Raw genomic sequence first — 19,424 nt, forward strand, 5'->3', positions numbered from 1 at the left:
CAGAAATGCCAAAGAATCCCATCTGGATCAAAGATTAAGTTACCTGTAAAGATCATAGAAGAACCAATAAATCATACACCCAAGTTCTTTAAGTGCCTTGACTAGTCCAGATTCCAATATTAATAGCCCTGTCAGACTATTTATAGGAAATGTGTCCACAGGGATGGTAAGATGCGAAACATTTCTAAATATATCAGGTCAAATGACAATTATGCCATTAGTTAAGTTTGCCAGACAATATTTTGCCAAAGATGGTTTGCCAAAATATATTTTGACAGAAGGAAAAGGAAACATCCAAAGCATCTGCATACCAGAGTCTATAAAAGTCTCTTTGGAGTGCTGTGCCCAGTCTTGACAGAAAATTTCGAGGTAAGTGTTTGGCTCCTGTGAACTGCTGGGCAAAACATATACCTTTTTATTCCATTTAACTTCCTATAAAACTTGGATATCCACTTCTGTCATGGACTGACTCTATAAGCAGTAACTGTATTGTAGGTTTGAAGGCAGCATGTTTTCCTTCAAATTATGTATTAGATCTGAATATCTGTGCAACACAAAATAAGTCTTTATGTTTTCAAGTAGCAGTGACCTCTGCCACCAAAATCAATAACAAAATTTAACAACTTTTAAGGAACAGGATGAAATCCAAGAGTTTAACATTTGTGGCAGGGATAACAGGCAATAGTAACGTTTTTATCTGTCATAATGCAAGATGAATTATCCATAGCAAGTAATTTTTAGAAAGCCACTACTTGCTATCAGAAAAAAGAACTAATTCAGAGACTTTCAGTAGCATTAAAAAAAAACAAAAACAGAGACTCTGTTATGGGAACAGCCAAATTTGCTAGAGTTAAAAAGTTGAAATAATACTGCTAAACTTCACAACATACTGTACACTTAACTGCTGTTCTGTACATGGTCTCTTAGCTGGATGTCTAAGGATTAATTTTAGAGAGCTGTGTAAGTATTTTCAGCCAAGTCTGGGAAGTTTAAATCCAACTTTGGTCTTGCTTATACCTACTTTAATATTTCAAAAGATCAAAGTGAAAAAGATCTCCTTCCTTTCACAAAAAGATGTTCATTCACTGACACAACATATCTTGTAGCCTACAGAGGACCCTGCAGACTGTGGCTCCTGAAGAAGTGCAACAATGTCAACTCCAGACGCTGACATGGCCGCCTTTGGCGAGGCGGCTCCTTACCTCCGAAAATCGGAGAAGGAGAGAATTGAGGCCCAGAACAAACCTTTCGATGCCAAGACCTGTGTCTTTGTGGCACATCCAAAGGAGTCCTATGTGAAAGGGAAGATTGAGAGTAAGGATGCAGGGAAGGTCACTGTCAAGACTGAAGGTGGAGAGGTGAATAAATTCAAAATGTACAAATAAAATTTAATTCCCACTCTAGGTTCTTAGCTGACATACATACATCTCTCTATTGTGTGGCAGACCCTGACTGTGAAAGAAGACCAAGTCTTCTCGATGAACCCTCCCAAGTATGACAAAATCGAGGACATGGCCATGATGACCCACCTGCACGAACCCGCTGTGCTGTACAACCTCAAAGAGCGTTACGCAGCCTGGATGATCTACGTAAGTGGCAGCAGCAGCTTCCTCTGGGCAGCCTCAGCAGCTGCTGGGCCAGCCTCAGGGGAAGCCAAGGTGCTGTGTCCCTTCCTTGCAGACCTACTCGGGTCTCTTCTGCGTCACCGTCAACCCCTACAAGTGGCTGCCGGTGTACAACCCCGAGGTGGTGTTGGCCTACCGAGGCAAGAAGCGCCAGGAGGCCCCTCCACACATCTTCTCCATCTCTGACAACGCCTATCAGTTCATGCTGACTGGTGAGTTTCATGATTTTCTTTAAAATCACTTGGCTGTAAACTCTCACAAAGGAGAAAAATGTCTTTTTTTGAAACAATAGTTCAGTTTAATGTTGCTGGGAATGTGGATGTTCTGTCATCACTGTAAATAGATTTTTTATTGAACATCATAATTTAGATAAAGTTTATAGAAATCAATGTTAAATTTTCATGTCCAGTGTATTTGAGAGGATCTGATTTAATATTGAATATATTGTCAGATTTTCCATTCAAGAAATTTGGATATATTTTAAATCTCTGCTTTTTCTCAGATGAAAGGATTGTTCTTTGAATGATTTGCTATGCAGGACTGAAAATCACTCGGGTGAATTTCTGTAAATAACGCTGTGTATAAATGGAAAGTACATTCAACATTGGAGCCAATGTTTTCTATGGTAGCTTTACAAAAACTCTAGAAGCAGTCTCAGTCAGAAGTTGCAGTGAAACCTGCTCAGAAAATTGATAACTTCCTTCCTCTGTCTCAATCAATTTCTTCTTTTCCATTCATTATTATAAATGAAAGAAATACCAAAGAAGGGTAGTGACAATGTTTCTAGCACTATCTAAATAACTACAATTTCAGGAAACAGCAGCTTGGTCAGAAATATAGATAACATGTATTTTAATTTGTTACAAGAAATTTTCTTCCCTCTTTTGTCCCCAATTACTGTATTTAAATCTGTAGCATTCAGAGTGTTAAGAAAGTTAATCGGAAGAGAATTCAATGAAAACAAACAATATTAAATTGATGTTTGAGTACTGTGTCTTATCAGGGTCAAAGGTGTCATATGTTTAACCTTGCTGACTCCTTCATAAGACATGCAGAAACTTTGTGAGTGCAAACCCAGACTTCTCCACTAAAAGTTAGTTCTCTAATTGATTAGTCTATTCCTGGAGATTTTTCAGTTTTTATAGTGCAAAGGTTTTGTCAATGGAGTCACAATGGGAGCATAGGTTAAAAAAGCAACCAGACAAAATTATGGAAAGCAAACTCAGCTCAAGATATAGCAAACAGAAATATTGAATCCAATTAAGTAAGTACCAAAAATTGAATATTCTAGATTATGGCAGACTACTCTGGTAAAGGTTACTACATATTTAGAATGTTACTTTGATTTTCTTTAGGCAATAATCAATTGGCCAACAACATAAAAACCATTCAGGAGACTTATTGATTGATCAGGAATGGTTGCTCCTATGTAATAAAGTTTATGAGACGCACATGCTTCAGTTCAATTCAGCTTGCTGATAGACAATTTAATCAGTAACTCTACAAAATTGATCATTAGTTGGAATAATTTTTACAAACAAAATGAATAGCATGACATGAATGGAATCGCCAGAAAAAGAACTGCAAGTGTGCTATACTTGGCATCATCTCAAGGTGATGACATCAACTTCCCAACTGGATCTAGGAACATTAAATATTGAAAAGGAAGTAGGGGTGAAGGTAGAAAGGTTTATTAATGGAAATAGATGCCCAATCCTAGTGCACCTTCTAAAAGTCACAGGAACAATTTTATCAATGATATTCATGACACATAATAATAATAATTTATTTTCTGCCTTGTTCACAGATCGTGAGAACCAGTCCATCCTGATCACGTAGGTACCCCCCTGCGCGGGTCCCTGCGGGGCTGCCCAGTGCCAGGGCACCTCCTGCCTGACCACGCACCCTCTGCTTCTCTCTTGGCTTTGGCAGCGGAGAATCCGGGGCTGGGAAGACTGTGAACACAAAGCGTGTCATCCAGTACTTTGCAACAATTGCAGCCAGTGGGGACAAGAAGAAGGAGGAGCAGACCTCAGGCAAAATGCAGGTGAGGTCCCAGGGCTAGAAACCTGCAACAACTCAATTTCTTGATGAGCTAGATCATGACAAGAAGACATCTGTTCTAGGGGACACTTGAGGATCAAATCATCAGTGCCAACCCACTGCTGGAGGCCTTTGGAAACGCCAAGACCGTGAGGAACGACAACTCCTCGCGCTTTGTGAGTTCTTGCTTTGCATAAGATCTCCCCCCCTCATGGCAACACACTTGATGCCTGAGCAGTTCTTCATGCAAAGGAGATGTCAGCAGAACACATCCTGGCTGACCTGCTGCTGCTTCTGCTTAACAGGGCAAATTCATCAGAATCCACTTTGGTGCCACAGGCAAACTGGCTTCTGCTGACATTGAAACTTGTAAGAGATTCTCCTGGAAGGCTCCCATCCCTTCCCAAATTCCCATCTCCATGTACATTCCCACAAGTGTCTAACTCTTTCTACCTCCTTGGGCAGATCTGCTGGAGAAGTCCAGAGTCACTTTCCAGCTCAAGGCGGAAAGGAGCTACCACATCTTTTATCAGATCATGTCCAACAAGAAGCCAGAGCTAATTGGTAGGAAAGAGCATTATGGCTTTTTGGGGTTGATCACTTAGGAACAGCTCCCTCTCTTACCTGTTGGCAAAAGTAAACCTATGCCTTGCCTTTTCCTATTTGCAGACATGCTCCTCATTACCACCAACCCCTATGATTTCCATTATGTGAGTCAAGGAGAGGTCACTGTCCCCAGTATTGATGACCAGGAGGAGCTCATGGCTACAGATGTAAGTAACACAGCAACAAGGTACCTACAGAGCATGCCTTGAGGGTGACATCTCTGACCCACTAAGGACACATTTTTGAATTCATTATTTTGACTGCAGAGTGCCATTGACATCCTGGGCTTCACTGCAGATGAGAAAACAGCCATCTACAAGCTGACAGGGGCTGTCATGCACTATGGGAACCTCAAGTTCAAGCAGAAACAACGAGAGGAGCAGGCAGAGCCTGATGGCACAGAAGGTACCCACAAATTCAGGGGCTGATTTGTGCCCTTCTCTGCCTCCAGAGGCGATATGTTAGCCTCCAGAGGCACACTGCAGTGGCCTGAGTCCCCACATACCACACAGAGAATTCCTTTTTTGCCCCAGTCCCTCTAACTGCAGAGGCGCTTTTCTAGTCATGGGAAGTTCCATTATTCTATCCAATGGTGGCTCCCCAAAATCATACTGCCTGAATGCTGAAACTTCAATTTCAACACAGGATATCTCTCTCTCTCTCTCTCAAATCTCTAAGCACTAAGACACCCTGATGGGCAATTGTGTTTTTGATGAAATAACTCCTGCAAGCTGTGCTACGCACAAATCCCCTTCCCACAGAGAGAAAATATGCCTTGCCTTACGTCCTGCTAGTGGCTTCTGTTGTTCTTCTTGGAAATTCCTGGTTCAAGCTCTTCCTATCCAAGCCATACTTGTTCCTGCTTTCAAAGACCACCATCAGTAGTTTCCAGAATTTGCATTGCTTCACAGGCCTTCAATATGGAATGAGATAAATGTTCTTCCATTCCTAGAACATGAAGAGCAAAGTTGTTCACAACACCTGAAGTATAGAGATTGTCCATGAACAAGTGCTTTTCTCTCCCTCCCCACCTCTAGTGGCTGACAAGGCTGCCTACCTAACTGGCCTCAACTCAGCTGAATTTCTCAAGGCCTTGTGTTACCCCCGAGTCAAGGTTGGGAATGAATTCGTGACCAAAGGTCAAAACGTGACACAGGTAACATCTGACAGTTGAAAACGCACAGCTTGAAGGACTATGTGTGCATTTTTCTTTGCCCCTCAGAGGTAATTCCAATCCTGTCTCCTCCACTAGGTGAACAATGCTGTGGGTGCCCTTGCCAAGGCAATGTTTGAGAAGATGTTCCTGTGGATGGTTGTTCGTATCAACCAACAGCTGGACACGAAACAGCCCAGGCAGTACTTCATTGGTGTGCTGGACATTGCTGGCTTTGAGATCTTTGATGTAAGGAGCAAGGGTTTGACACCTTGACAGTGTCAATGGGCAAGGAGGGGTCAGGAGGACACAGGAACACACAGAGGACTAAGGCTCACACAGCTATGAGCCAGAGAGGTGGATGCTCTAGTAAAGGCAGTGGTCTGGCAAGTTCACAGCATGTTTCCTGTTCTGTGAATGCAGTGATGATGCAAGGACTTCTGTATCAGCACACAAAACCCCTCATATTATTGTTCTGAGACCTAGGAAATTCTTGGCTGAGACACTCAGGAGGTTTCTACCATCCAGCAGCTCAGAGAACTGGCACCATGGAGCTACTGATCTTACCAAAGACTTGCAGCTGAGTAGCACAGTGAAAAAGAATTGTCACTTTTGCTTTGATTTGCAAAGTAATAATGAAAAGCTCCTTCCAAGGACATTGAGTGTTAGAGTAGAGACACATGGTGGTATAGTAGGGTTGGGACTGGTGTTTCAACTTCAAACAGCCTTAGGAGAATGGTGGCAAGGGCCTGTGTGTTTTAGCACACCTTGAGAACCTGTGCACTTTTCCTTGCTTTGGACAGTTCAACAGCTTTGAGCAGCTGTGCATCAACTTCACCAATGAGAAACTGCAACAGTTCTTCAACCACCACATGTTCGTGCTGGAGCAAGAGGAATACAAGAAGGAGGGGATTGAATGGGAGTTCATTGACTTTGGCATGGACCTGGCTGCCTGCATTGAGCTCATTGAGAAGGTACCTTTCCCTTGCATGATATGATGGCTGTTGGAATTCTGTGATGTTTCTGAGGCACAGTCAAATCCAAAGTCCACAGACAAATTTGAGAAATAAATATCATATCACCTGACCTCCCCAAACTAGAACGCCCCTTGTAGCTGTTTTTCCCCATATTTTTCTCTTTATCATTGCTTCCCCAATTCTACTACCAATTCTCATGTGAGCTGGATAGGCATTCCTACCAATTCCATGAAGATAGGCTGCAGGGAGGCAAGGGATGGCCAAAGAAATAAACTCCTTGACTGAGAACAACTCCTGGTAAACCCAGGCTTTCATCCAGGCTGAGATGCTGCCAATAGTACAACAAGACTTTGATGTTCATAGTACAGGGTTCTTGTCATTGTCAAAGAGTCACAGATTGGTTTGGGTTGGAAGGGACCATAAAGAACATTTTGTTCCAATCCCCTACCATGGCGGGGGACTCCTTCCACTAGACCAGGCAGGTGAACATCCCATCTAAAGCGACATTGAACATTTCCATTAACCTTCCCCTGTCACTTGTGATTTCTCCCAGCCCATGGGCATTTTCTCCATCCTGGAAGAGGAGTGCATGTTCCCCAAGGCAACTGACACCTCTTTCAAGAACAAGCTCTATGACCAGCACCTGGGCAAGTCCAACAACTTCCAGAAGCCCAAGCCAGGCAAAGGCAAGGCTGAGGCCCACTTCTCCCTGGTGCACTATGCTGGCACAGTGGACTACAACATCACTGGGTGGCTGGAGAAGAACAAGGACCCTCTGAATGAAACTGTCATTGGGCTGTACCAGAAATCTTCTGTGAAGACCCTGGCTTTACTCTTTGCCAGCTATGGTGGAGCCGATGCAGGTCAGTTTTTTTGTTGAAATTTTATTTTTAATATAGGACAATTTTTTTTAGAATTAAAGCTGTAAACACTAGAATGTAAAGTGGCTTTGTGTTTTGTAGTATCCAATATATCTTGTCCATATTATAAAACTTTTTTTATTTTCTTTTATTTTCAGATGCTGGTGGTGGTGGTGGCAAGAAGGGAGGCAAGAAGAAGGGTTCTTCTTTCCAGACTGTCTCAGCTCTTTTCAGGGTAATTAAAGTAATATCTCCTTAAAGATGGAAAACCTTTTATTCTGAATCTGAAAGGTCTGTTTCCATTTTGGATATAACTATTGTCATCCTTTAAAACCCTTCCCTTTCCATCCTTGTAACTTATACAATATTCTTTTTATAATACCATCTTTGAATATTCCACAAAGATATCTAAAGTTCACCTACTTAGATGGGAGTGAGTAACTTAGCAGCTAACTTCCTTAAAATTCTCTCCATAGCATTCAGATATATTTCCTAGACTTTTTTTATGTCTTTAGGCAGATTTTCAGTACTGACTCATAGTAAAATTTGAAAATAATAGATCAAACATAAAAAGCAAAAAGAAATTACTCCAACATTATAGGATTTTAAGACAATGACTGGATTTCAATGTGAAAAAAGAGCAAAGGTTAAATTATATCAAATTAATGACTTCTGAGGTCAGTTTTCAGTTGTCTTCAAACTTTGAGACTGAATTACTATTAAAGAGTCATTTTATATGGACTATCCCCTCCATTTAGAAACAACTTACTTAGCTGAAAAATCAGATGCTAGTCATGCTCGATCAGGAGTGTGTCATTTATTTAATATCCCCAACACTATACCACAAGAATTACCAGCTCAAAGGAAAACTGTGAGATTATAGCCCTGTATTTGGATGAGGAGATCAAGGAAAAGTAATGCTAACCATTATTCTATAAAAGAAGTTCAAAACCAAAATTTGGGACCCTTCACCTTCCAATTTTCCTTTTGGGAGTTCTGCAACTTGTTTTAGAGAAGAAAGGTCTGCATCCTGAAACACCAGTTTGTTACATCCACTGTTAAGATTCTACTGCTTACCCTTAATAATGTAAACTTCATTTCGTGATCTCACAGGAGAATTTAAACAAGCTGATGGCTAACTTGAGAAGCACTCACCCCCATTTTGTACGGTGCATCATCCCAAATGAAACTAAAACACCTGGTAAGGCAAGCCAAGGGGAGGAAAGCTTGAGCAGCAGAAGCTCTTCTCCTGAGTGCCAAACAGCAGGGTAGTCACTAATGGTGGTATTTGTCAGGTGCCATGGAGCACGAGCTGGTGCTGCACCAGCTGCGCTGTAACGGCGTGCTGGAAGGGATCAGGATCTGCAGGAAAGGGTTCCCCAGCAGAGTCCTCTATGCTGACTTCAAACAGAGGTGAGAGCTCTGAACCTTTCTGCCAATCCACAGCAAGCTGAAGAGCCTGATCATCTTATAATATACTTTGAACTTTTTATTTTAAATTGGCACTGATCATACATGTAGATGTTTCACCATCAGTTTATGGTGATGTGGCAGTGCTGAGATCAGGATTGTTTTGTACTTAGAATTACTATTAAAAGCATTTCCCATATCCTCTCATTAGAGGGTGAACTGTCTCTAGGCATGAGATTGGTTCAATGGTACAGTCTGAAAAGTTATGGTGGTGGTTTCAACGAATGAGATTTCTTAATGTTCTGTTTTCTCCTACAGATACAGAGTACTTAATGCCAGTGCTATCCCAGAAGGCCAGTTCATGGACAACAAGAAAGCTTCAGAGAAGCTCCTTGGGTCCATTGATGTTGACCACACCCAGTACCGATTTGGTCACACCAAGGTAAAAACAAGACCTGTGTTAAAAGTTTGTCCAAACCAGTGAGAGCGGGCTCTGTCAGGGAATCAGGCAGAGCACAATAACGTAACAGAGCTGACAGACTAGGGGCTACTACCAGCATGTGCCCAGTCTCACTGTAGTCAAGGCAAGTGAAGATGACCCAGGAATGGTAGTCAGACTCAACTGAGAGTCCACACCATCAGTCAAGTCTGTTACAATAAAATGATCTAAGTTGAAGCCATAAAACCTTGTTTTTCAACATTTGTCAGGGTCACATATAGGTAGGCTAAAAAGGCAAGGCCCTAGTCATTAATTCATGGACATAGACACAGAAGTGAGATTGGTCTAACATCAAACCAGGAATTAAAAGGTCATGGTAGAGCTCACCAGTGTCCATGACCAGGTATAGGAGTGGCTGAGGCTGTGGCTGAATTGGAAACCAGTACTCATGACACATGGGTCAGACAAGGACTGAATGCTTAGGGCTGAGATTATGGGAAGTCCTAAGCCCTTGGACAGAGTTTATGGGAGAGGGCCCAAGGTGATACTGATCATGGCCATTAAACTCTTTCAGCAACCTGAATGACTCTGTGCTCTGTTCTATCCTACATCACAATTACATGGTGCAACATTTAATTTCTCAAGGTGTTCTTCAAAGCTGGGTTGCTGGGACTCCTGGAGGAGATGAGAGATGACAAGTTGGCAGAAATCATCACTCGCACACAAGCCAGGTGCAGGGGCTTCCTGATGAGAGTGGAGTATAGGAGAATGGTGGAGAGGAGGTAGATATTTCTCATAATTAGTTGATTTTCATGGAACTTTACTGATGAAGTTTAAATTAAGCACACCATATCCATATAATAACTGTGTGAATTTCAATTCAGAGAGTCCATCTTCTGCATCCAGTACAACGTTCGTGCATTCATGAATGTCAAACACTGGCCATGGATGAAGCTGTTCTTCAAGATCAAGCCCTTGCTGAAGAGTGCAGAGTCTGAGAAGGAGATGGCCAACATGAAGGAAGAATTTGAGAAAACTAAGGAGGAGCTTGCAAAGTCTGAGGCAAAGCGGAAGGAGCTGGAAGAGAAAATGGTGGCCCTGGTGCAGGAGAAAAATGACCTGCAGCTCCAAGTCCAGGCTGTGAGTATCACTGTTTATTTTGCTCTGGAAAAAGAATGATGTACTGTCAGAATGCTTCTTGTCCTGCAAAGAGACTCATAGAAAGACCTACTTTTCCTACATACAATAAAGCCTTGATTATTTTCAGAAACATGGATACTTCCCATTAAAACTCAAAAAGGACAAGGGAGTTTCTTAACAACCGATGAAATGATCAGCTAGTTACCACGGAAGATCCTAGACGTGGCCTGGAAAGAAGCCACAGAGGTAGCTGATAGGCTAGAACTTTATTTGCCATGCAGTTTATAGAAAAGTGATAAATTTCTTTCTCAAAAAAAGTGTTCTCAAAAATTGAAAAGCCACTAAGTAACAAATATTTTAAGGCTATGTTGAGACAACCAAAGAAAAAGTGAGTAGATACAATTTCCATGAGGGAAAAAAAAAATGTTCCAAGCCCTTACTCATGCTGAAATTAGAAATTGAATTAGAATGTTCTGTTCTGCATTAGTGCTTATTGTATGAGGCATTGTCACAGATAACTGCCCTGGGAGACAAATTTAGGAGACACAAAAACTTAGGAATAAATATTGATTCGAAATGACAAGGCTTACCAGTAGACATCACTCAAGATCCTTCTATTGCTGATCTTGAAGATCAGGTTCAGCTGCTACTTTTAAACCTACCTACTCTATGATTAAAAAAGGCAGAGCAGAGAATGTACAAAACAGTAGAACCCACAAATTTCTATCTCCCCACCAGGAAGCAGATAGCTTGGCTGATGCTGAGGAAAGGTGTGACCAGCTCATCAAAAACAAAATCCAGCTGGAAGCCAAAATTAAGGAGCTGACAGAAAGGGCTGAGGATGAAGAAGAAATTAATGCTGAGTTGACAGCCAAGAAGAGGAAGCTGGAGGATGAATGTTCAGAGCTGAAGAAAGATATTGATGACCTTGAGCTAACACTGGCCAAGGTGGAGAAGGAAAAACATGCCACTGAAAACAAGGTATGAGGTAGAACCAGTCACTCGCACTCCAGAAAATGGGCTGTGTGTTATCACAGGACTTCTATAGCTGCTTCCTTTATTTATATTTGGTCCCTTCTTCTCAAAGGTGAAAAACCTGACTGAGGAGATGGCAGCTCTGGACGAGACCATTGCCAAGCTGACAAAAGAGAAAAAAGCCCTCCAAGAGGCCCATCAGCAGACCCTGGATGACCTGCAGGTAGAGGAAGACAAAGTCAATACTCTGACCAAATCCAAGACCAAGCTGGAACAGCAAGTGGATGATGTAAGCACACAGACAGCAGGAACAGGGCAGGTATGGAGTCCAACGTGGCTGGCACAGGGCTGATGGTCTTGTTGTGTTTAGCTGGAAGGGTCCCTGGAGCAAGAGAAGAAACTGCGCATGGACCTGGAGAGAGCGAAGAGGAAACTGGAAGGAGACCTGAAGCTGGCCCAGGACAGCATCATGGATTTGGAGAATGATAAGCAGCAGCTGGATGAGAAACTGAAGAAGTAAGTGTGGCTCTGGGGCACCTGAGTGCTGGGTTGCAGCACTTGTCTTGTTTCTTGGAGCTCTAACATGGTTCACTTGTCCCAAAGGAAAGATTTTGAAATCAGCCAGATCCAGAGCAAGATTGAAGATGAACAGGCCCTGGGCATGCAATTTCAGAAGAAGATCAAGGAGCTGCAGGCAAGTCTCTGTTCCTTGCCCTGCCTTGCTCAGCTGAGCTCAGGCAGGAGGAGGGCACGGCTGTGAAGGGTCCCTGCTGTTCTGCAGGCCCGCATTGAGGAGCTGGAGGAGGAAATTGAGGCAGAGCGAACCTCTCGCGCTAAAGCAGAGAAGCATCGCGCTGACCTGTCCAGGGAGCTGGAGGAGATCAGCGAGCGCCTGGAAGAAGCAGGAGGGGCCACAGCAGCTCAGATTGAGATGAACAAGAAGCGTGAGGCAGAGTTCCAGAAGATGCGCCGTGACCTGGAAGAGGCCACGCTGCAGCACGAAGCCACGGCTTCTGCCCTGCGCAAGAAGCACGCGGACAGCACAGCTGAGCTGGGCGAGCAGATCGACAACCTGCAACGCGTGAAGCAGAAGCTGGAGAAGGAGAAGAGTGAGCTGAAGATGGAGATTGATGACTTGGCCAGCAACATGGAGTCTGTCTCCAAAGCCAAGGTATGGAGTTGCAGGAGAAAATGCTCACAAGAACAAAGTGTGGCAAAAAAGCTGCCTCTGACACACACATTCTCAGAAACAAAATCTCCACTGTGACAATAAGGCAGAGTGCAGACCATCATCTCTTTTCCTTTTCTTTGTTTCCTCGCTAGGCCAACCTGGAGAAGATGTGCCGCACACTGGAAGATCAGCTGAGTGAGCTCAAAACTAAGGATGAGCAGAATCAGCGCATGATCAACGACCTCAATACACAAAGAGCTCGTCTGCAGACAGAGTCAGGTGAGACATCCTCATCCCCAAAGTTCAAGTGCAGGACCTCTGTGCCCTGAGAGTACAAGTGGCAGCTGGTATAAGCTCTCCAGGCCATTCCAGATTACATGGCTTTACAAGCAGAAGTTGTCATAAGAGGAACAATCTACTTCCTTTTTTTCCTTTCCTATTCCAGGTGAATTTTCCCGCCAGGTGGAGGAGAAAGATGCTCTGATTTCTCAGCTGTCTAGGGGCAAGCAAGGATTTACCCAACAGATTGAGGAACTCAAGAGACATCTAGAGGAAGAAATCAAGGTCTGGAAGTACCCTAGTGTCCACAGCCTACATCACCCCTAAAAGCATCTGCAGAATCCTGTCTGATGCTAGACCGCTTCAGTGTTCTTTCCCCAAGCACACATAGGACTGGAGGGAACAGCACTAATGCACAACCCTTCACTCTACCACAAGGGAGGGAAGGAAGCAGGATGCTGTATGTGCTGGAGGAAGTATTCCACATGAGATTCTTCCATGAGATTCTGAAGATCCTCTAAGACAGGATTCAGCCACACATGTGTGAACATATATACAAACAGCAGATTACTGTCCCAAAAGTCACAAATGCATCCTGATGCTCCAGAATATGTCAACGAGGGCTTCACCAGCTCCAAGCTCTACATTTGCCCAATAATTCATTTAAATTTCATTTTCAAGTTCACAGTCAAGAGGGATTTAAAAATAAGTATTCAAGTTTGCCAAACCCAATGTCTCCACAGGCCAAGAATGCCCTGGCCCACGCCCTGCAGTCCGCTCGCCACGACTGTGACTTGCTCCGGGAACAATATGAGGAGGAGCAGGAGGCCAAGGCAGAGCTGCAGCGAGCCCTGTCCAAGGCAAATGGTGAAGTGGCCCAGTGGAGAACGAAATACGAGACGGACGCGATTCAGCGCACGGAGGAGCTCGAGGAGGCCAAGTATGTGGGGAAGCAGAATGGGAAATGACAGGAGAAGACTGAAATTGGTCACGGGAAATTAGAAACTCTGAGAGTGGCTTAGGAGAAGAATGGCGGGAGTGAAGCAAGAATATACCGTCTTTGTAAAAAAGGGGGGGAGAGAGAAAAAAATGCAGATTGGAACTAGAAAACATAGCCTTTAGAAGTGCTAAAACAGGCCTAATCCTCCCAAGGTGATAGGACAAAGCAAAGTATAGATCCTTACATATCTGTGAAAAGTGCACAGTTCAAAACCCTTAAAGTGATCAGCTGACCTCTCTCAAGTACAGAACTGATTCCTTCCAAGCTCTAACATGCAACTGTGCTTGTCTCCTCCCAGGAAGAAGCTGGCCCAGCGCCTGCAGGATGCAGAGGAGCATGTTGAGGCTGTCAATGCCAAATGTGCCTCCCTGGAAAAGACAAAGCAGAGGCTGCAGAATGAAGTGGAGGACCTGATGATTGACGTGGAGAGATCCAATGCTGCCTGTGCTGCTCTGGATAAGAAGCAGAAGAACTTTGACAAGGTCTTTTGGCCTCCAGCACCAGCACTCCTGGCCAGAGCAGAGCCCCGTGATGGCCACAGCCCTACTCACCCCCTGTTTCTCTTCAGATCCTGGCAGAATGGAAGCAGAAGTATGAGGAAACGCAGGCTGAGCTGGAGGCCTCGCAGAAGGAGTCGCGCTCTCTGAGCACGGAGCTGTTCAAGATGAAGAATGCCTATGAGGAGTCCTTGGACCACCTGGAAACAATGAAGCGGGAGAACAAGAACTTGCAGCGTAAGTCCCTGGCCCTCTGCTCCTCCCTGGCCTTTCTCACTATCAGCCATTCTTCATGGCTCTGTGCCTGCAGGTCTGCAGAGATGCCTGTCACCTTGGTGGGACAGGCCCTTTTCATTCTGCTCTCTGCCTGACCATGCCATTGATCTTTGTTCCCACAGAGGAGATTTCCGACCTCACGGAGCAGATTGCGGAGGGAGGAAAGGCGATTCATGAGCTGGAGAAAGTGAAGAAGCAGATTGAGCAGGAGAAATCTGAACTTCAGGCCTCCCTGGAGGAAGCTGAGGTACAGACAAGGCTAATTAATGATGGCCCCCACCAACAAGAGTATGGGTGTAGTCTTTTGGAGAGAGAGCAGGATCCAAGCCTGCCTTTCTTGTGGGACTGCATGAAAGATTACTTTGAAAATAAAACATCCTTTGTGCTGAATTGGCAGGCCTCCCTGGAACATGAGGAGGGGAAGATCCTGCGGTTGCAGCTTGAGCTCAACCAAGTGAAGTCTGAGATTGACAGGAAGATAGCAGAGAAAGATGAGGAGATTGACCAGCTGAAGAGGAACCACCTGAGAGTCGTGGACTCGATGCAGAGCACTCTGGATGCTGAGATCAGGAGCAGGAATGAAGCCCTGAGGCTGAAGAAGAAGATGGAGGGAGACCTGAATGAAATGGAGATCCAGCTGAGCCATGCCAACCGCCAGGCTTCCGAGGCACAGAAAAACCTGAGGAACACCCAGGCTGTGCTCAAGGTCTGTTCAGCAGAGCTACAGAAAGAGAAATGAGATTGATGACATTTCTTCCATTCAAGCACCCACTGATGCCTGGTAATTTCCCTTGTCTCTCTTTCCAGGACACTCAGCTGCACTTGGACGATGCTCTCAGGACACAGGATGACCTGAAGGAGCAGGTGGCCATGGTGGAGCGCAGAGCAAACCTGCTGCAGGCTGAAGTTGAGGAGCTCCGGGCAGCCCTGGAGCAGACGGAGCGGTCGAGGAAATTGGCTGAGCAGGAGCTTCTGGATGCCACTGAACGTGCACAGCTCCTCCACACCCAGGTAAGATGCTGTTGGAAATTATTCCCATTCACAAGTGATAACAAAGACTGAAATTGTTATTCATCTTTTAAGTGACTTCTGTGTACACATTTGAAGAAATGTGCTGCAATATGTCCCCTCCATCCAGCCCTCAATATCTGGTTTACTGCTCTGCTACTAAAGAAGTCTCTTGCACTAAAGACTTTCCTAAACCATAGCCACATTTTCAGGCCTTGATGTGGAGGCATTTGGTCTGACAGTAGGAATCTTGTCTTTCCTGTTGCACAGAACACCAGCCTGATCAACACCAAGAAGAAGCTGGAAACAGACATTTCCCAGATCCAGAGTGAAATGGAGGATACCATCCAGGAAGCCCGCAATGCTGAGGAGAAGGCCAAGAAGGCCATCACAGATGTGAGTTGGGTGCTCCTGGCATTGCTGATGGTGAATGTAGTCTCCCCAGAATATCTCCAGCCCCAAAATGTCTTTGACCCTTTGCTCTGATCAGGCGGCCATGATGGCAGAAGAGCTGAAGAAGGAGCAGGACACCAGTGCCCACCTGGAGAGGATGAAGAAGAACCTGGACCAGACAGTGAAGGACCTGCAGCACCGTCTGGAAGAGGCCGAGCAGCTGGCACTGAAGGGAGGGAAGAAACAACTTCAGAAGCTGGAGGCCAGGGTGTGTAGGGCTGGGGCTGTGCCTGAGTGAGCGTGTCCCTCCTTGGAGAGACATTGCCAGGGCAGCTGCAGGGCTGGGCTTGTCCTTGCAGGTGCGGGAGCTGGAAGGGGAGGTTGATGCTGAGCAGAAGCGCAGCGCTGAAGCCGTGAAGGGTGTGCGCAAGTACGAGCGCAGGGTGAAGGAACTCACCTACCAGGTAAGGCAGGAGCTCTCCTGCTCTCACTGGGCTTTCTCACAGTGAGTCACATTTTGCCCACACCATCCCCATGGGGAATTGTTAACCTCATGTGATGCAGAACCAAGACTTGACTCTCTATTGTGTTTGCCAACTGCTTTAGTCTGAGGAAGACAGGAAGAATGTGCTCAGGCTGCAGGATCTGGTGGACAAGCTGCAAATGAAAGTGAAATCCTACAAGAGACAAGCTGAGGAGGCTGTAAGTATCACTTGGAGAATGGGTAAAAATTGCATTAGGGCAGGACACACATTGAATGAGTCTGAATACCAGGAGGGGTATGAAAGAAACTCCCGAGACACAACATTTTTGGCCATGCTGTTTTGCTATAGTTTCATGAGGCCTTGGTGAGCTCTGGGCACCCTGCATTTAGGAACATTCATGAAGGGAAGTTCTGCAGCCTGTTTCACAGAGGAGGCCCGAGTAAACAAACCCAGGGGCCACACCCAGTGACTGACAAATTCCTGAATCTCTGCTACTAATCAGCAGGAGAAGGCTTCCTGGTCTTCTTAACCCCATAATTCATACAGACAAGTAGTGTGAGGGTAATTACAGAAATGATAAATCGAAGGGATGAAATCGATTCTCACATGTGACACAGTCCTGGTGAAGCTTGTCCCAGTAGGGTCCTGTGAAAGGGAGGATGAGGAGCTCTGTGTGAGTCTGATTTGCAGGCCCATAAGGCTGACTTGCAGCAGGAGTGAAACCCCTGCCCTGGGCTCCTCACCCCTGACTCCCTCTCCCCACACAGGAGGAGCTGTCCAATGTCAACCTGTCCAAGTTCCGCAAGATCCAGCACGAGCTGGAGGAGGCCGAGGAGCGGGCTGACATTGCAGAGTCACAGGTCAACAAGCTCCGAGTGAAGAGCCGTGACATTCATGGCAAGAAGATAGAAGAGGAAGAGTGAGGATGTCACCAGGCATCAGTGACCTGAGGGCTGCACAAAATGTGAACCCTCTCTCACTGTCTTCCAGATTTGATATTTGCAACCATCTCAATACATAGGCAATAAAGAGTAGATTCATTTGCATTCACATCATGTGTAGTTATAATTTGTTTTTGTTTTTTATGGGTGTGGTCTGTATGACCATTAGGTTTGGATACGGTTTTTCCTTACAAAACCTTTGTGTAGCTTTGTGGTGGTACAGCTTTTTATCATCTAATTTTGCAATGATTATCCCTTCAATAACACTTTAGCCAATGAGCAATGAAAGCTTCTTACTCACATAAATAATCCTGAAAGACACAGAGCGAAAGAGAAAAGTTGTTTGTGCTGTGTCCCGTGTTGGTCAAGTGGCTGTTGAGTAAGTCAGAGTGGTGTTGAATAGGAAGAACACATTTCCAATGAAATTATGTTAGTTATTTCAGGCACTAAGGAAGGACAAGGAATTATACATTTGAAATGTACATTAGAAGGCTTCCATGATACTCAGCAAACAGTGCCATTAAATAATACACCAAATTCAATATTGTTAAATCACAAAATTGTACAGATATGGAAACAAAATGCAGTGCCATTTGTGAAGAAATGGACTCTGGGCTGAGAATCCCCTGTCAGGCGGGAGTTCTGCCACATGTTCTGCATAATTGTGTGAAAATATCAGCTTGTTTCTCATTAGTGGTAGCAGAAGAGAAAATAAGAAGAAACGAGGTCAAGGAGACCAATTACACCTTAGGAAGATAAGTTTTCTAAGATAACCTTGTATAGAAGGAAATGGGAATAGTGCACGTCTGTAAGAAGATGCACCATTTATTGGAAATGTGTATCAAATACCTTCCCTATCTCAGAAGATAGCCATACATGTTTGAACTTTGCATGTGGACCTGAAATCTTGGGATATATACATGGAGGTATCTGAAATGGTACCAGTAAGTCCCATCAGGGAGATCAGCTTCAGGCTGGAGGCCCAAGGCAGTGTTGGGGACTGGGCAGGAATGTGAGCACCCCACCAGTTTTGTGGAAGTTGAGATGAGGGGTAAGCACTGGCAGGCATTGCAAGGAAACTGCCTGTCTGCTCCCTCACAGGTGGAGAGACACTGAACAGACCACGGGTGCAATGAGGCAGTGGCCCACTGTCCCACACTAACCTCTGGCCATTGGTGATGTGAAGAAAGCCCAGACAGCTGAGGCGATGCCCCAGGGTGGGTGCTGGTGTAGGGCACAAAGACATCAGCTGGGCTGTGGTCATGCCTTTTGCCTCACCATTTAGGCTGTTGATATCAGGACAAGGCTCCTTCAGCTTTATTCTCGGCTTCAGGGCCCATCAGGCTCCTGTCAGTCACAGGGAGCTGCCGGGCAGCAGCTGACCAGGCCTCTGCTCCAGCACCCAGTGCCAGGGGATGGCAGCCTGGAGCCATCGAGGGGACCTGCTCTGGGCCCTGCTCCTCTGCAGACCAGCAGGGAGATCTCCCTGAAACCTGGGTGCTTCAAACCTGCTGAAACTGCTGGGCCCATCTCGTTGAAATCTGGGTGCTTCAAACCTGCTGAAACTGCCTGGCCCATCTCCCTGAAACCTGGGTGTTTCAAACCTCCAGAAACTGCCTGGCCCGTCTCCCTGAAACCTGGGTGCTTCAAAACTCCTGAAACTGTTGGGAGATCTCTCTGAAACCCGGGTACTTCAAATCTGCTGAGACTGCTGGGCCCATCTTGTTGAAACCCGGGTGCTTCAAACCTGCTGAAGCTGCCTGGCCCATCTCCCTGAAACCCGGGTGCTTCAAACCTGCTGAAACTACTGGGAGATATCCCTGAAACCTGGGTGCTTCAAACCTGCTGAAACTGCCTGGCCTGTCTCACTGTAATCTGGGTGTTTCAAACCTCCAGAAACTGCCTGGCCTGTCTCACTGTAATCTGGGTGCTTCAAAACTCCTGAAACTGTTGGGAGATCTCTCTGAAACCCGGGTGCTTCAAACCTGCTGAGACTGCTGGGCCCATCTTGTTGAAACCCAGGTGCTTCAAACCTGCTGAAGCTGCCTGGCCCATCTCCCTGAAACCCGGATGCTTCAAACCTGCTGAAACTGCTGGGAGATATCCCTGAAACCTGGGTGCTTCAAACCTGCTGAAACTGCCTGGC

The 19,424-nt window shown here is 45.3% G+C and overlaps 1 protein-coding gene across 1 annotated transcript; it reads left to right on the top strand.

The window, feature by feature from the left end:
* Positions 1-1,136: 1,136 nt before the first annotated feature.
* LOC129046893 (myosin heavy chain, skeletal muscle, adult) lies at positions 1,137-17,375 on the top strand. Its single transcript, XM_054516909.1, has 38 exons — positions 1,137-1,358; positions 1,446-1,589; positions 1,681-1,837; positions 3,433-3,460; positions 3,558-3,672; positions 3,752-3,844; positions 3,974-4,037; positions 4,134-4,232; positions 4,338-4,441; positions 4,541-4,679; positions 5,312-5,430; positions 5,527-5,676; positions 6,231-6,401; positions 6,958-7,267; positions 7,423-7,499; positions 8,378-8,465; positions 8,560-8,677; positions 8,993-9,116; positions 9,759-9,895; positions 9,998-10,253; positions 10,992-11,234; positions 11,341-11,517; positions 11,599-11,744; positions 11,832-11,922; positions 12,010-12,399; positions 12,552-12,678; positions 12,845-12,963; positions 13,422-13,618; positions 13,977-14,160; positions 14,247-14,412; positions 14,574-14,698; positions 14,849-15,157; positions 15,259-15,462; positions 15,730-15,855; positions 15,950-16,120; positions 16,212-16,316; positions 16,459-16,554; positions 17,105-17,375. Exons 1-38 carry the CDS (start codon positions 1,152-1,154, stop codon positions 17,258-17,260), a joined length of 5,832 nt encoding a protein of 1,943 aa, XP_054372884.1. The 5' UTR covers positions 1,137-1,151; the 3' UTR covers positions 17,261-17,375.
* Positions 17,376-19,424: the final 2,049 nt, after the last annotated feature.

The sequence above is a fragment of the Molothrus ater genome, chromosome 19, assembly GCF_012460135.2.
Source record: "Molothrus ater isolate BHLD 08-10-18 breed brown headed cowbird chromosome 19, BPBGC_Mater_1.1, whole genome shotgun sequence".
NCBI classification, from domain to species: domain Eukaryota; kingdom Metazoa; phylum Chordata; class Aves; order Passeriformes; family Icteridae; genus Molothrus; species Molothrus ater.

Excerpts from the sequence above, each read along its gene's own strand:
- LOC129046893 (XM_054516909.1), top strand. The coding sequence starts at position 1,152 with ATGTCAACTCCAGACGCTGACATGGCCGCCTTTGGCGAGGCGGCTCCT. Across the intron at positions 8,466-8,559 it reads AAATGAAACTAAAACACCTG|GTGCCATGGAGCACGAGCTG; the intron begins GTAAGGCAAGCC and ends GGTATTTGTCAG. Across the intron at positions 15,158-15,258 it reads ACACCCAGGCTGTGCTCAAG|GACACTCAGCTGCACTTGGA; the intron begins GTCTGTTCAGCA and ends CTCTCTTTCCAG.